Source organism: Nelumbo nucifera, chromosome 1 (assembly GCF_055504915.1).
Source record: "Nelumbo nucifera cultivar China Antique chromosome 1, China Antique-T2T, whole genome shotgun sequence".
NCBI classification, from domain to species: Eukaryota; Viridiplantae; Streptophyta; class Magnoliopsida; order Proteales; family Nelumbonaceae; genus Nelumbo; species Nelumbo nucifera.
The window spans coordinates 113,273,572-113,291,430 of NC_142649.1; the positions used below are offsets into that span (position 1 = coordinate 113,273,572).

At 39.0% G+C, this 17,859-nt stretch overlaps 1 protein-coding gene across 3 annotated transcripts; it reads left to right on the top strand.

Annotated features, from left to right (window-relative positions):
• Positions 1-1,932: 1,932 nt before the first annotated feature.
• Positions 1,933-10,978, top strand: LOC104590878 (ubiquitin-conjugating enzyme E2 4-like). 3 transcript variants are annotated; one of them, XM_088892775.1, is made up of 6 exons: positions 1,933-2,423; positions 2,717-2,835; positions 2,930-3,009; positions 9,881-9,995; positions 10,106-10,384; positions 10,750-10,978. In XM_088892775.1, exons 2-5 carry the CDS (start codon positions 2,792-2,794, stop codon positions 10,218-10,220), a joined length of 354 nt encoding a protein of 117 aa, XP_088748901.1. In that variant the 5' UTR covers positions 1,933-2,423; positions 2,717-2,791; the 3' UTR covers positions 10,221-10,384; positions 10,750-10,978. The 3 variants fall into 3 exon arrangements, with proteins under 3 accessions (XP_088748901.1, XP_088748893.1, XP_088748891.1); XM_088892767.1 differs by having other exon boundaries at positions 1,936-2,423; positions 2,713-2,835; positions 10,106-10,656; XM_088892765.1 differs by having other exon boundaries at positions 1,936-2,423; positions 2,713-2,835.
• The last annotated feature ends 6,881 nt before the right edge of the window (positions 10,979-17,859 follow it).

Genomic DNA, 17,859 nt, shown 5'->3' on the forward strand with positions numbered 1-17,859 from the left:
CAGAATGAGTCAGTCAAAGCCGAAGAAATGAAACAAGAAGAAAGACACAAAAGCAAGGACAGACCAGGTGGGGCCTCTATCTGCCTAATGACCGCTAACTCCTCCCTAGACAGCTCGACCTCTATCGGCGCCTTCACCTTGGTCCTCAAGATTGACAACTCGGCGGGGAATGGCCAGCCCCCCGAGCAACACATGAAGAAGAACCCCTCCTTCCATTGTTTCACTAAGGAGGGGCTCCAACGAGCACCTTATTGTGTTACCGAGCCGAGATGTAATAATAGCCCTGCTTGTGCTTCTTCAGGTATAGAAAGTATGTGAACATTGGCAGGGTGATATCCACGTTGTGAACCAAGCAATAACAAAGGAGGATAACCAAGTATCTAAAGGAATTAGACATCAACTGGATTGGTTGGACGCGGTACCACCTCAACACCGTTGCGATTCCCTTACTCAATGCAAATCTCAACCCGGCTATCAAGTTGTGCTCATAGATGCAAAGTTCCCCCAGCCAAGCTGAGGTAGACCTCTCACTGATGCTAGGGCACCTAAGTTCGTACTCCTCAGGAATGCAGTAAAGGGCCCTAATTCAGGCCAGGTCTTCGGGTGTCAACCCACAAGGCAAAGACGCAAAGTGGCTATCGAACTGCGCAGGAGCGTCAAGCCCCTCTTCTAACATAATGTCCACTTCGGCCTCGTCAGTTTCCCCGACCTCAGCCTCCCAAAGGGCCACGGCCTCCTCCGCCACAACACCCTCACCCTCAGGCCCATCGACCTCAGCCCTATGGGCACCAGTTTCGCGATCTACAAGCATGGTGGCCTCGGGGTGAGACCTTGTCTCGGACTCACTACCCAATATGCAAGAGCTAGACAAAGAGGAAGAACAAGAAGATGAGAAGGAAGATGAAGACATCTTACCGAACAGTTACACCGTAGGACACCTAAAGCACTAGTCGAGGACTAACTCTCGTCGAGCTCCTATGATCACTCACTCAAAATGACAAAGTAAAATGGCTCACCACCTCCCCTTTTATAGGGAGGACTAACGGTCCAAATATGCTCAAATCAACGACGCCAATTCGATGCCACACTTTGCACACATGTGACCTCAGGAAGACAAAACGACACGTCTATCGACCTGTAATGGAAATGGCACAAGCGTTGAACAATCCAGTTCGCCCCATGAACTGGTCTTACCCTGAGTCAATCAACTCGAATAAACTAGAGTTCCTCAACCAAGGACCGTAGAACTCTTCCACGCCCAGTCATAGTCGAGCATTACGCTCCTCGACTTCGGAATAGGGGGAGTGGTGTTTAGGTGATGGTTGAGCTAGCCAAGGATGCCATGTAGCCATTCCCCTCTCAGGCCCGTCAACGCCACGCGTTACGGAAGAGCACAACTAAGAAGGAGTGTCCCATACAGACAATGAAGCAAACTCCACCGGGGAAAAGGAAACCTCCCGAAGACCTCGACGGACACCCTCATCTCGATAAATCCAAGAGCCTTATCCATCTGGAACACGAACACCCAACTATAAATAGGTATTCCCCGCTCGAGGTAAGGGACTTGGAACTTCACTCTTTGAATACCTCTTTGCACTACCTCTTCAGCCCGGACCAATACTATTTCAACCTGCTCAGCCCAGCGACATCCTTCTCGATCCTATTAACTTAAGCATCAAAATACCTACCCGTAGAATAACTCTTTGGGCCTCTGACCTTTCTCCTGGTTGCAGATCTCGATGTACAATTTCGTTCTGCTACCTAGACCTCATCTAATCTAATTGACAAGATTATGACTGTGTCCTCCGCTCAGAAAACAGCAAGAAAAAAAAGGTGCACACCTTCTGTTTTCTGGCGACTGATGGTTTTGTTTTTCCACGCATCCAAGAGAAGGTACACTCTAGCGAATTATGGTTTTATTTCTCCACCAAACGAGACCGGGGGGAGGAAAGGGAGATGAGCATAAAATTTTAAGCAAAAAATTTAGAAAAATGCAACCGACGTTTTATGGCCGAGTTGGAATCTGCTCCTCACGAAGGGCGCTTCGCAACGACCTAGTACGGTAGATATTGTCAATGCACGGTGAAATGTGCCTGTGACTCTCTGATATCGGTGTGAGGCGCCATGTGTAAGGAGCATATCGAGTCTCATTAACCTGATGTCGTGGCATCACGCTTCCTGCCCAGAGTGGGAAGTTTTCCCGACCAAAATTACGGTTCCGAGAGACAGATCGACAGAGGGCTATTCAGGTAATTTACTACGCTTCTTATTCCATCTTCCTTCGCTTCACTTGCTTTATATTCACGTTTTGCAATATCTTTGGCGATCCCTAAAAAAAACATTGCTCAGCGGGCTTTAGGTGGTTTTTCTTGATTTATTCGTCTTCTGCTATTTATCGAAGTTGGTTGCAATTCGAGTTCGAGGTAAGTTCTTCCTCCGTTTCCCCTCAACTCTGGTTGCGCTGTTTTTTTCAGATGTTGATTATTGTCCGACCCTGAAAACTTAAATTTTCTTCCACTGATGTGACCTCCGTTTTCTTGCTTTTTCCATATAATAAATTAATAATTGCGTGCAAATGAGTTTTGGATGGTTAGGGGGGTGGCTGGTGAGAACTTTAATAATGAAAACGAACTTCAAAAGCTCCTGGTGATTAGAAATTCATCGTTTCTTTCTAATATTCTGAACTATATTTCTGGTTTGTGTCTCCACAAGGCAGTAGGTTTCCCAAATTGGTGAAGAAGAACTCAGATAGATAAACTGCGTTAAGATTTGAAGAAAGAAAGTTAGAGAGATGTGTTCACCCAGCAAACGAAGAGACATGGACGTCATGAAGCTGTAAGTCTAACATAAAACTTTTTTTTCTTCTCTCCCTTCTGGATACTGGAATCTATAGACAATTGTAGGGTGTTGAGGATTGTGTTGATAACAGGATGATGACAGATCATAAAGTGGAGACGGTTAAGGACTCCGTGAGCGAGTTCATTGTTGAATTCAACGGTCCCCCTAACAGTAAGATGGAAAAACGCTTCGCCTTCGGCTTTCCGCCTTTCCCTTTTCTGCTACTATGAGTTTATAGAGGAGAAGTTAGCAAAAAAATAGAGTTTATAGAGGAGGAAAAATAAAAACTCTAACGGTGCATTTGATGGTGAATAATATGGCTACGTCTTCCATGAAATGATGAAAGGAGGGCGGATTCAGTGCTAACAGGTCACAAAATTGTGTTTACATCGATCTCACGGCCATTTTCAGTCGTGCTGAAAACTTCGGGAGATGTTCCCCATGTATGTTGACATATGTATGTGGTGTTATGGACGCACGCAATCATAGGCAGCAGCACTTAGGAGACGGACGCACCATCACTAGAGAGGGGCCCACATGACAGCTCAGCAGGATGGATTCACACTTATCTTGCCACAACAGTTCTGTTTGCCAACTCGCCGCCAGCTGCATTATCCCTCATCCTTTATCTTTATCTTATTTTATCTTTTTAGTAAGAGTTTTGTTTGTCACTAGAAGTAGGAATTGTATTACCATTAGAAGTAGGTAATTTATTTAGAAATAGGAGTTGAGTTTGATATGGATTACCCTAGCCTAGTCGAATCCAACAAGGAATCCCCTTTTGTAATCTTCTATTTAAGGAGTTATGAGTTGAAATAAAAGCATTCAGTTTTTTGACCAAGAAATGTGTAACGAGAGTTCGGGTGATCTCTTGGACAAATCACCCACTCGGTTGCCACAATAAGGTCTGTACGCAAGGGAAATGACAAGGGAAAGCAGGAGTCTCTCCCGGTGGACCGACCCATGATGAGATCCTACGCCCGGGCCCATAACATTCTAGTATCAGAGCCTACCGTCATGGGGGGATTCCTTGTTGGATTCGGCTAGGCTAGGGTAATCCATATTAAACTCAACTCCTACTTCTAAATAAATTACCTACTTCTAATGGTAACACAACTCTTACTTCTAGTGGCAAACAGAACTCTTACTAAAAAGATAAGATAAGATAAGGATAAAGGATGAGGGATAATACAGCTGGCGGCGAATTGGCGAGCAGAGCTGTTGTGGCAAGATAAGTGTGGGCCCACCCTATTGAGCTGTCGTGTGGGCCCCTCTCTAGTGTTGCTACCGGATGGTGCGTGCATCTCCTAAGTGTTGCTGCCTATGATTGCATGCATCCATAACATGTGAAGTGTCCGCATATGTGATTTTGAGAAGATGTTTTCAATGCAGGGCTGAAAAGGACTGGAGAACGCTGTAAACACAATTTTGTGAGAACCAAATCCGATTTCCAATGAAAGTCTATCTCTAGATCATTCCTTCCCTTTCAGAGGGGAAGGAAACTCGGAACATTCATGCAACTCTTGTTTATGTCCCATTGTAGACATGTCAAAAAAAACAAAAATTAAATTGAACTTATGAAATTGAAGCGAAAATTCTGATTAATTTGATTCAATAATTTTGAAAATTTGAAAGTATTGATTTGGTTTTGATTAATAAATATAAAAAATCGGCAATTAACCAATTTATATATTATAAATGAATACATATACATTATATATTTTTAGTATTTTTATTATATATTTATATATTTATTTACAATAAATTTCTTAAACTATCTTATGGTTTAATTAATTGATTAACTATATTTTTACTGTTTACATGTTTACTTAAAGTACCCTAAGTTTTTTAATAATTAACTGATTACTCCTTCACCCGTCACAATCCTCTCACATATCACACCATGTGACTTATATTTTAACAAAAATGATGCTAATACCCTTTCCGTTACTGGAGTTTTTCTTCTTCCTGAGTATGACTACGGAGAGAAGAGCAAAATAAGTAGTAAGGGTGACGTCTGAACTGGAGTTTTCATGGATTTTTCAAGGGCTTGTGGGATGGAAAGTTCCGTTTAAGCTCAGAAGTCAAAAGATAAAACACAAGAAATTTCTTCGTCATATAAGAGACTACTGATAGCTCTCCCCTAAGCTCAACTGGGAAGAAATCAGAGAAAAGTCTTTTTCTTTGATCTCTGAGAGTCTTCATTCTGTGCGGTCATGTCTACAGAGGTGGTACTGCTTTAGCTGGGGAATACTCACTCTGGAAGTCAATATATTTAGTACAATGTCTAGGGGAATCTTTTCGAAGTCCGTACTAAGTATGTTCTGCCGGTACGGCCTGTCAAAAGAGGTTCTTATGGCATTGTCTGGTATGTTATCTCTGTTCTTGTTTCATCTGTTATGCCCCTGATTGCAAAGGCTTATCTCTCTCTCCGTTTTGGCGCAACTCTCAGTTTCTTTCCCTCTCTCATTCTCAGAGGCTTCTTGCATTGGCTTTATGATTCAGCTCGGTTCTGTCAAGAATCATCTATGTTTTAGCTGGGTTACTAGAAAATTCTCATTTCTCTCTTTCCAAAACCTGAGTTTCAGTCGAGTGCATAAAATATCATCTTAGCAAATTGCAAAGGCTTATCTCTCCCTCCGTTTTGGCGCAACTCTTTCATTCTCTTTCCCTCTCTCAATCTCAGAGGCTTCTTCCATTGGCTTTATGATTCAGCTCGGTTCTGTCAAGTCTATGGTTCAGCTGGGTTACTAGAAAATTCTCATTTCTCTCTTTCCAAAATCTGAGTTTCAGTCGAGTACATAAAATATCATCTTAGCAAAAGATCTACAAGGGATCCAAAGGGCTTTGGGAAATCAGAACTTTTTTCTACACTTGGAGCTTAAAAGCAAAATAATTCCGATACATCTCTTCCATGTGTCGCTTATTCCTTGCCTCTTATTCCTAATCTTCTCATTACTCCATCTCCAAACCCAAGAAAAACACATAAGCCATGAACCTAAACCTCCCTAATTTTTCTTATCGCTGTCTCAGGTAATTTATGATCATTATCAATTTCATCTGAGTAAAAAAATAAGGGTAGAATAACCCAAAAAGAAAATTAGAAAATAAAAAATGAACACAGATTGCAAACCCCAAAATTCGATGTTTATTCATTTGGGATTCTCTTGCTGGAGCTTCTCAGCGGCAAACCCCTATCTCAGCATCCCTTCCTCATGCCCAACGATCTTCTTAATTGGGTCAAATCCTTATGCCCAACTGTCAAACGCAACTTCTGGTCGTTGTGCGGCGAGTTTAGAATAAATTATATTTTTGAAAATTTTAACAATTGAATTTTACTTTAAATTTTTGAAAAATAATAGAAGATAAATTTAACATTTCATTTTTTTTAATTAGTACTTAATAACGATATCATTTGTTAAAAAACTTAAGGATACTTTAAACAACATGTAAATAATAAGAATAGAGTTAGGCAATTAACTAAACTATAAAGATAATTTAAGAAATTTGTCTATTTATTTATAATATATATTATAAATATCAAAAAACCGAAAATAATAAAATTTATCAAAAACCAGACTGATGAACCCGTTAATCAATTGGTTTTGATTCAAGGTTTTTCAAAAACAAATGATACCAATTCCATTTAAAAAGTAGGTCCACAGTTCGATTAATCTAACTGTGAGCACCCTTAATCCTATTCCAACTTATTGCTTGTGACATTGGTGCAACTTGTTCTGTGTAAAGCACGTGTACAGGTAACATATAAATGGGTAAAAATTTAAAAAGTATTTTCTTTTTTATTAATTTAACTCGATCATTAGTTTTGCAAATTAAAATGTTTTAATAAGTATCTTTTAGAAGTAATATTTTGCTTTAAACTTTTATGGATTCTACGTGAAGTCAACGCAAGCATCGGCATTGTATATGGTAGGATTTGCGTTTCATTGGAACGGAATCTTCTCTTTATCATTGCAACCTTTTTTTATTACCTGAAATGGTAATGTGCTTACCTGTTATTTCCTCTGCAACCACGTGGAGTCCACATTCCCCGCAACCATGTGGTTCACCAATCACCTAGTAGCCATACCCTCACAACACATTCACAAGGAGGAAAGATACAAAGGCAACAATAAAACAGCAAACGAGAGAAAACAAACTTAGGTGTAACCGCGGGCGGTACGCGCAAAGCGCGGGCCGTGTTGTGCCGGTCCGTGGGTCATTTCGGGCCGTGCCGTTTTCTCTTGGGATAATTTTGGGGTTTGACCCGTTACAGCCCACGGCCCAAGTTTATACATATTGTGCCACGGATCAGGCTGGCCTGTAGGTCAAGTCTTGGGTCAGGTCAGGTTATGGGTCGAGTCAAACCTATTTATTTAAAATAATTGAAAAAAAATTAAAATTTTAATTTTATATGAATTTTAATGTATACAATTGCTTATATATACATTAGTTAAATAAATTAGTATAATAAAATTGAAAATAATTGTTTATTTTATTAATATATTATACACTATATTATTATATAATTATAATTTATATAATATTATATATAATATAAATAATATATATGGGTCGTGTTGGGCCATGTTGGGCCAGGCCACGGGTTTTACAGTCTGGTTTACACCTCTAAACAAACTACAAACAACAAATTTAAAACCAAACTAAGACTACTTTGTGAAGGAAAGATACAAAGGCAACAAGAAAACAACAAACTAAAGAAAACAAACAATCAATAACACAAGTATACAACCTAAAATCAAATTAAGTGGGCATTTAGCACCGGTGCTGGGAACACTGCAATGTTTTCTTATAAAAACTAGGGGTGCAAATGGATCAATCCGATCTGATCCAAGATCCAATCCTCTTTGGAAGAATTCGGATCACCCCTAGTTGGATCAGATTATAGGATCCTATTAGAAATTGGACCGGATTTGGATTACCTCTATCTGATTTATATTATATTTTTATAAATTTATTATATTATTTTTTTTATAAAAAACATGTATATATATGGTGAAAATAATTAAAAATATATTTGTATTTTTGTTTTTATTTTATTTAAATTAGTATATTTTATTTTTCTTTTAATAATTTATTATTTTTAAGGAAAATAGGTAAGATCGGATCAAATCCAAAGATTCGACTTACCGATAGGATTCCAATTCAAATCGAGTCCCATCAAATCCGATCGGATAGGATCCAACATGAACAATATCGAATCAGATTTGAACATACCCTAATCCGAATATGATCCGATCCGCTTGCATCCCTAATAAAAACGGTGTTGGGCATGAGAAAACGATGCTTATTTTTTGTTTGGAATTGGTGTTGCCACATATGCTATTTTCTGAGAAAACAATTCTGGTTTTGTTTGGTACTAATGTTGTAGAACCGTTTTTAACATTGGTCTATATTATCCAATGTCCAAGATAATGCCACATCATTGCATTGCTGGCATCAACACGCCATTTTCTTAGAAAACATTGAATTTGGCGTTGCTCCAGACCACACTTTCTTGATTTCTAAGGCATGGTCTGGAGTAACGTTTTTTTTTCTAGAAAAACTATACCAAACAAGAGGGTGTTTTCTGAAGCACCGCTTTCTTTGATGTGGTGCCATTTTCTTAGAAATCGACATCCATGCCAAACATCACCTAAGACTACCTGAAGCTAACTAAATAAGACACCAACGCTCAGTTTGGAAAGAGTATAAATACAAATATCTACATTACAAATACATACAAAATAATACAAAATACAAAGTTGTGCACTCTTCATATTTGTATTTGCATTCCTTACAAACTGTGCTTAAGGTTGTATTTGGTTGCAGTACAAATTTATTTGCATTAGTACAAATGTATGGGAGTGCAAATGAAAAAAAAATGCGATTTCTTGTTTAATTTTGTTTTAGATTTTACTTTATTCTTGTTCCAATACTTCAGTACTGCAATCAAACAAAATAAGTTAAAATTTGAAGCAAAAATAGGTCAGAATTTACACTCAAATCATTTGCACTGCTATGGTTTTGCATCAGTGCAAATTTATTTGCATTGCAACCAAACACAACCTAAGGCTCTGTTTGGAAAGAGTATAAATACAAATATGTACAATACAAATACGTATAAAATAATACAAAAAAGGGGAAATTATTGATTAGTATCCTGTACTTTGGGCCTACTACCATTTTGGTCCCCAAACTTTAAAATGTAACAATTTAGTATCTGAACTTTCAAAATGTGCCAATCCAATTCCTGTTGTTAACCAGCCGTTAAATGGCATGTGAAAAGATACAAATGCCTTTTGGGTGTCATCTGATTTTCTTTATCAACCTTCCAAATGCGCTCCTCAAAACTAAAATATTGTTCGTCGTCTTCTTCCTCGAGAATATGAAATAGAGGTATTAAGTTTTTTGTACAATTTTGCAAGGGAATGATATCCATCTCCTATAAAAACCAAATAACTCCCCTCAGCTAACAAATGTGACAAGTATTGAAGCCCCAGTGGTTTGGGATTGTTCACCTTTGCTTTGGTTCAATCTTAATTCCTAGGGAAGAAGATAATGAACAATGTTTCGAAAGGTAATTTAGACAATTTCAAAATTTTTAAATCGCACATGTCATTGGCACGTTTTGAAAACAGGTACTAAATTGTCGCATTTTAAAACTCAGCGACCAAGTGGCATTAGGCCCAAAGTACAGGTAGATCAAAATCTCTTTTGAAGTGAATGATCCGATCGTAGGCCTTGGAAAAGACTATAGTTAGATCAAAATCTCTATCTCAATGTCCTTTGTCCATCTGTCACCTGATGGACGGTGCGCATTGAGCATAGAAATACACGTAGATAAACAGTGTTATTTTAGCACTATGTATACTTAATGTTTTTTTCTTCCATATTTCCCCAAATCATGGTTGTGGGAATCGATTCCAGCTAACAAACCAACTAACTACCCCTCAGTTGGTCCTTTGATTGATTGATTTTTTGGCTGGGTTTCAAAGAAAAAAGGTTATTACGATGCTTATGATAGAAATCAAAATCACAGGTTTGTACAGCGGCGGAGTGTGGAAGGTGAGGGTACAGCTGCCGGATGCTTACCCATATAAATCTCCATCCATCGTCTTCGTCAACCGCATTTACCACCCTAACATCGACGAGATGTGAATAATTTCAATCCCCTCTCCGGTTTTGCTTGATTACTTTTATCAATTATCATCTAAATCTGCATCTCTTATATGATATTTGCATCTTTATGTATCTGCTTCAACAGGTCAGGTTCCGTCTGCCTTGATGTTATCAACCAAACCTGGAGCCCTATGTTCGGTAACCATTTTTCTCAATGCCAGCCTACTCTCACCCACATAATCCCTACCATTTTTGGGTAATCCCTTGCGAATCCTGAGTACGTGATCCCACGGATCACGGATCCCCTGAATGCCAGTCTTTCTTCCCCAGCTTTTGCTCTACCCAAATCCCACGGATCCCCTGAACGATGAAGCTGCATTTCTGATGATGAGGGACCCGCCGATTTACGAGCAAATAGTCAAAGGTAAGACAAGTGTACAACTTGATACTTCTTACTCATGCACATTAATGGCCTCAAAGCCCTTGTGACGAGAAGAAACAACCAAAGCCCAGCAAAGCTAGACGATATAGGTTAACTTAAGGGCCTGAGGCCATGGAAGAAAAAGAACCAAGTTGCTCCGACTAAAGGTCCCTGACAACTTTCATTTGTACATAGTCACATTCGGAAAATAAATTGCAAGTTCCTAATCTAATGGATGGTCAGGATCTAAGATGACCGCCCGCCCAATCGTTCAGGTTAAAGCATCCTACAAGTGCTACATTCCTACTGCATTTCCAGGCAAGATAAAAATTCTTGATGTCAATCCTTTTCCTTGTTCATGGCAACAGAGCACTGTACCCGGTACGCCAAGGCAGATGATATCCAAGGCCAGCATCAGAAAGAAGATGATGAAGATGAGGCTGATGATGATGACGACGATTACAAGTCATGTGAAGACGAAATGGACACTGAAGGCATTTAATTAGCCCGGACTATTTGTAAGAAATTTGTAAGCAATTGTGTGATTCACATCCACCAAACATTCTTATACAAAGTGGAAGTATTCCTAGATTTTCATTTGATGTGGGCTAAAGTATAAAGGCCGACATGACCAACAGAATTTTTTGATGCGGGTCAAAGTATAGAGGCTGACATGACCAACGGAATTTTCTAATGTAGGTCAAAGCATAGAATCTGACATGACCAACGAAATTTTTTACGCGGGTCAAAACATAGGGACTGACATGACCAATGGAATTTCTAACGCGGGTCAAAGCATAGAGGCTAACATAACCAACAAAATTTCTGACGCAGGTCAAACCATAGACGTTGACATGACCAACGGAAACCATCATGAATATCATCAATGAAATTGGGATTTAGATGCTTCAATCAAATTATGAACTAGGGAAGCAGAACACCGAAGTGTAAGATAAACACTTGGAGGGATCTTTGAAAGATAGGGCAATGGTTTGCATGTTAGACAGTTTTGTATGCCCTTAGCTTCAATTCGATTTGATGTACTTTTGTTATTTAATGGAAATAAATAAAGTGCATGTTTGATTCATGTTGTTTGGTTTAATTCTGTGTAAGACCCTAAAACTGGACACTTATAGAGACTCGTGTTAGTTTTAAATATTCACAGCCGTTGGATAAGTCTGGGGAGATTTATCCTACCAAGGCTGATACTAGTGTGCCACCAAATGTTGGGATGGCCTGTCTCAGCCACCAGGGTAAGACCCAAGGCACATGCAGTATGGGATTACTTGAATCCTTGAACCGGACCAGATTTCCAGTATTGCCCTGGACCTTGGAGACAGATGGGCAAAATTGGAAAGTTACACCTGACCCCTAGACTTGATTATGACATTTCACTAGGTGTCGGATCGGGCTGTTTTTGATATGCCAATCAGTGAGATCCTTAGATGGGGATCAAAACCTGGGTATGTTGGGACAGTCTGAGAATTCATCTGAGTGGGTGATCATAGTGACAGGATCAGCCCCTTTGTCAGACAAAGGGTAATGATCGGGAATGCACTCTCTCTGATGGAAACCAAACTGCCGGCAGTTGATTTCAATCGTTGGAATTTTGCTTTGCAAAATTAATATATTTATATATATATATATGTATGTACGGTTTCGAATTGTTTGCAAATAGTTTTAATTCCCGGGATCCATGTGAGTGGAGAGTGCAGCACTGTTCCTTGCAGCCGAGGGAGAGGTCCTCTCTTGTCGGGCAGTGCTTGATCATTAAGGGCTGAGAGGTTAAGTGTAAGACCATTTAGGGTAGTACCTGATGGGTTAATCTTGCACCTGCCCACAGTCCCTGGGTTTTTATAAGATGGCTTGGCCCAGGGACCACTTAATGTAAGTGTTGGGCCCATAGGGTCCATATGATGGGCTCAGGGGTTTACTGAGTCTTTCAGTGAATTCGGCTGGGCCGAACCCATGTGGCTGGTATGTAGATCAATGCTTGGGTCCCACGCCATACAAAGAAGCCCAACTGGGCAGCAGATTGGAAACTAGTTAAACATTGAACATCTAATGGGCCAAAATCCCATTTCGAGCTGGGCTGATATGATCACCCATCTATGGGGCGAATCTGAGATTAATGTTAGTAAAATTATTGGGCCTTTAACCTTATCCACTCCAGGAGACCAAATTCAAATTAGATTTGAATCTGGTAACCTCCTGATAAGATCAGGAGTAAACTAACTTAATCTGTAGATAGGATTAAGATAATCCCCTATCCAAATACAGATTTGGATTGGGATAACTCCTAATGAGGAGGTTTCTTAATCAAGAAGAAAGGAGGAGAAAAACAAGAGAAAACACATCAGAATTCGAACTAGGGTTTTTGAAAAGAAAACTCCCTACGAATTGAGATCAGATCTCATTCATACTCCAGCTAGGAGAAAAGCAGTTCAGCCATCTTCGCCCTTGGAGTTCTCCTCCTGCCGCCGCCATTTACTTTTGCAAGATTCGATCTTTGCAGAAATAGGAAGTCAAGAAATCAATTCTTGACATCAGTCTTGCAAGAAAGACTGAAGAAGATTCAGTGTTTAGAGTTTCCATAGGATTCTTGCGAAGGATCCAGTGTGTAGGATGCACCCTGCTGGTTCCGTTCCATCCACAGCTGTGTCATCTTCAGCAGGAGCGGATCTTGGTTTCTTCTTTGGGCATGAACACCAACTTTGGGAGATACTGCTTCTCCGGATCAGGTATAATCCTCCCTTTTACCTTTTGGTTCAGATCTGGTTCGATTATGGTTCAGATAAGATCCTTGAATATGGTATTCTAAATTTAGGGAATACGATTCCTAATTGGAGGAAGGTAGAAAAATTTTTGAAATTCGCCCACCCATTCCGCAACCTGTTTGGCGTCCATTAGATGGATCCTACCATTCCTTCATTGCATGAAAGAGCTCAAAATAACCAACATCTAATCAAAAGGATATGACGTGATGGTAGAGCCAATATAGAAATTGGGTATGTACTAAAAATGTTATAACATCTTAAACTATGGTACAAGAAGTATTCAAATATCAAGTAATGCACAAGGATTATGAAATAATGGAATGGTAAGAAGGAAATGCTTCAAAATTCAAGGGTAGAAGTGCTTTCAAACTTAACTCATACGAGAGTAATCATGTCCAAATAGTCTATGTCTAGTTCGCATCAGATGAGAGTGTGTATCATCTCTTCAAGGATCACCCCTTAAAACTCATTGAGTTCAAAAGTATGTGAGATAGAATTGTGAATTGTTGAATAAGGGATTTATTGTAAGAAAGGCTTTATCACAAGGGGTCTACCTCAGTCTTTTTTTCTCTTTTTTTTATTTCTTCTCTTCTTTCTCTTTTTTTTTTTTTGTTAACAAAAATGGTAGGCTATGAAGTTGATACTTCAATGGAGCGAGTGAAGATTATGATCTTTCATCGTCAGCCAAATAGGTCTATCCAGTACTGATTTGCCAATTTTTCAAAGATCAATGAGGTCTTGCTTATTAGACGAAACGCGGTCTAGTATGGAGGTTATAAATGATGAGTTAGAAGGCCCAAATAACAATTAATGGGAGGCATCAAATGCATGGATCACCTCTTGGGAAATTCGACTCAGGGTTTGCTCTCATCATCATTTTTTTCCCTTTTTTTTATTTTTTTATCAAGGCTTTTCTTCCTAGCCATATGGATGGAGATTGCTCTTCATATTCTTCATCAACATGAATCGTGCCTTCTTATTGATCAGGGAGGACTTTATTTTGGGACGAAATATAAATGGGTAGGGAAAATCAAAACTACATGTGGGTGTCATCATAAAAGCTCCCGTAATGATAAAATCATATTAACTGCCCTAGTTTCTTCTAATTGCTTCTTGATTTTTCGTTTGTCAAATCAACATTTGCACTGATCTTCCCTTATAACTGCCCCACTTTACTTGAGTATTTCATTCTCAATAAAGCTACCAAAAAGTTCTTTTTGGTAGGAAGGTGTTTATTGTGAAGAAAAGGTTGATAGGAAGGCTCAAAGGGCCAAATAGGGGATTTTACTACATATTATCAGGATTGAATGCACAAGAAAAACAAGCATCCAAGGATGGCCTCCCTTCATTTCATTATTGACTACACGTTGTATATTGAAGAAGCATATGTTAAGCGTAGTATATGTCGAGCAAAGCCCCTAGGGGATTTTCCTTCCTCTTTCTCTCTTTCTTTTGTTTTATTTTTTCTTTTCTCTCTTTTTTTTTCTTTTTTTTCTTTTCTCTGTTTTTTTTTTCTATTTCTCTTTTTTTTTTGTTTTTTTAGCTCTTTGATGATCCCTGAGATGCATTCTGTGGGTTTGGCTAGTTTGTCAAAAAAATGTCTAATGTATAAGCTCAATTGGTTAACTAGTGACTTTTGTGAACTTAAAGGGTCAATGAGGAAAGAGGAAAGACCGAGGATGGCCTCCAGTCCTTTCTTTAATTAATCGATAGAGCACTAGGTTAGGATGGTGCCTTAATTCTATGCCAGCTCAGGAAATATTCAAAGGGGATGTAGCATTCTTTGGCAGTTGTAATTCTGCCCCAGTTTGGACAAAAATGATGGCTTTATTATGGGTAGGGAGGTCAAAAGAAGTTCAACCATAGAGCTCTTGATCAATAACTAACTTTCTTCAGGCATGCTTTTGAGACTCTGAAAGGAAACAAACTCTACCTTCTTCTGTGGGTAACGACCCTAAATGGACTAGTCACCTCTCTTATAAGAATTTCAAGCAAGGGAGAGAGAAAATAGGAGAAATAATACTTTATTTATGAAAGTGGTCGAACCCATGACGAGGTGCTCTGCGTACCCCTTTGAAAGGGATCAGGCTGGGCATAGTTCAAAATGCCTTGGAATGGCAAAGAAGAGAGAATAGCAAACTAGATGCAATAACAAAAAGAAACTCTCGATGGTTGGAGATAGGGTAGAGAGTGTTGACCCCCTGTCTTAGAGATTACATTTGAATTCACAAAGTTGGTTTGACATTACAAATGATACTCAAAACTAACCAAAGAGGACATTCAAAATATGTTGATGAAAGGGAGGACTTAGTTCAAAGATGACTTCTGACACTTAGAAAATGCAATGAGACCTTGATCAATTAGCTTTTGAATTGCAATCTTGAGCTGATGGCAATTGTTAGTGTCATGCCCCGGGCTTCTATGATAGTCACAATAGGTATTCTCATCGTAATGCTTTGTTTTACGCACCAAGGGAGGTCTCTCTTCAGGCAACTCCAGATATCCATCATTCAACAAGGCATGTAACAATTGAGAGTATGAACAAGGAAGTGGGGACAACTCCTTTTCTGTTTGGAGAGTTTGTTGCATCCTTGGGGTGCGTTGTTGTTGACCTGAATGTGGATGCACTAGAGTAGGCACCCTGAAAGAAGGATTAGATGGAGTTGTGGCTGCAAAGCTAGCTGGGTGGCCAGGTATGAATTGTACTTCACTCCCTCCTTGATGCTTGGTTCCAAACTTCTTTGGCTTAGAGGTGGTTGCCCCTACTCCAACCAGAATGGATTAATCCGTCCATACCTAAGAGATTCTTCGATTCTGACAGCTCCTTTCACTACTTCATTGAATTCCTTAGCAACCAACAAAGTATGGTAGGGATCTTTCAAAGTCTTGACAAAAAGCCTAACCATTTCTTCTTTGGGCATGAGGTGTCACAGTTTGGATGCCATTTCACACCACCAATAGGCATAATCTATGAAAGACTCTCCAAGATTCTGAGTCATAGACTCAAGATCTGCTTTATCTGGCACTAATTCCATGTTATAAGAAAAGTGGTCTAAGAATGCCTCAGATGCTCGTTTCCATGACTTCTTTTTCTCTTCCTCAAGATTGGCAAACCACATTCTAGCACTCCCAGTCAAGCTTTTCTAGATCATCTTGATCAGAAGCTTCTCATCAGAATCATACTGAAACATATCCCCACAAATGATTTTTAAGTGAGTTTGCGGACAACCTTTTCCATCATATTTCTCAAAATCGAGCATCTTAAACTTCTCGGGCAATTTGGCATCTGGGTACAAGCACTACTGCTTAAAACCTGTGATTCCCAAATTGTGGACCCCCTTTACTTGCCTCATCTCTTCCTTCAACTTTTCTACATCATCCTTGAGGTGGGTTTGGAATAAGGAAGGTGGTGTAGTGAACTTGGGATCGTCCTTGCCAAAAAGGGTTTGAGAGGGTTGAGCACAGGATTGTCCCAGGAAGCTGAAGGTTGGTTGACGTGGGGGTTGATAGTAAGATTGTTTAGTAAAGCTATGAGTTGGTTGGGAGGAAGGCTGATAGTAGGGGTGCTCTATGAAGCTGAAAGCTGGTTGAGGTGGAGGCTGGTGTGACGAAGAAGTGAACACAAAAGGGGGAGGTGAAAATGTAGTATTGGGTGTGGCGAATGTTGGGAACGAAGATGATGTGAAAGGTGGGAAAGTTGTTGATGTGCTCGGAGGTGTGAAAGCCGAAAAGGTTCTCACTTCTGATGGACAAGTGCTTTGATCTGTTGGGGAATAAGGAGATGGTCCCAACTGAGCATGCTCCTTGTGAAATGTCGCGAACTAGACTATTGCATCTTTTAATTGCTCTTGAAGTTTGAGGTATTCAGTGTATGGAACCGAGGCCAGTATATTTTGGGCCCGCCGAAATAGACAAACCTATAGATGAGAAGGCAATTGTAGGATCATTCTTGACTGAGTCTTTTGCCATGGCTTGGGAAACCGATCGGGTTACTACACAAAGGATCGGAGATTTAAGATTCCCAATGGTGTCCCCTTGTCAACATAACTTAGTTAGCAACTCCTTTCTCAATTTTTGCTCTCATTCACTCTCTCTCTCTCTTTCAATTTTTTATTTTTCTTCTTGAAAATTTTGAATTGTTTTTTGAATTTGAATTTGAATTTGTATTCCTTGATATTACCCTTCTCTTCCCCTCTCTTTTTTTTGGATTTTTTTTGTACTTTCATTGAATATAGAATTTCCTCCTACTCCTCTTTTTTTTTGTATTTTGGATTTTTTTCCTCTTCTTTTCTTTTTTTTTATCTTGGATTTTGGATTTCTCTCATTTTCTAGTATTTTACTTTTTTTTCTCTCTTTTTTTTTGATCTTTTGGATTTTTCTCACTTCTTTTTATTTTTTTGAATTTTGGATTTTTCATTTCATCATTGTTTTTTAATTTTAGTATTTTTATTTATTTTTTATTTTTCTTCTTTTTTTGCATCTTATTTGGATTTTGGATTTTGGATTTTTTTGTCTTCTTTGGTATTTTGTATTTTTTATATATATTTTTTGGATTTTTCTTCTTTTTGCATTTTCTTTGGATTTTGAATTTTTTTGTTTTTCTCTTTTTTGTTTTTGGCTCTTTTTTTTACTTTTAATACCTTTCATTTTTGTTTATTTTGAACTTTTATCTTATTTTTATTTTATTTATTTTTTTGAATT

Excerpts from the sequence above, each read along its gene's own strand:
- LOC104590878 (XM_088892775.1), top strand. The coding sequence starts at position 2,792 with ATGTGTTCACCCAGCAAACGAAGAGACATGGACGTCATGAAGCT. Across the intron at positions 3,010-9,880 it reads ATTCAACGGTCCCCCTAACA|GTTTGTACAGCGGCGGAGTG; the intron begins GTAAGATGGAAA and ends TCAAAATCACAG. Across the intron at positions 9,996-10,105 it reads CACCCTAACATCGACGAGAT|GTCAGGTTCCGTCTGCCTTG; the intron begins GTGAATAATTTC and ends CTGCTTCAACAG.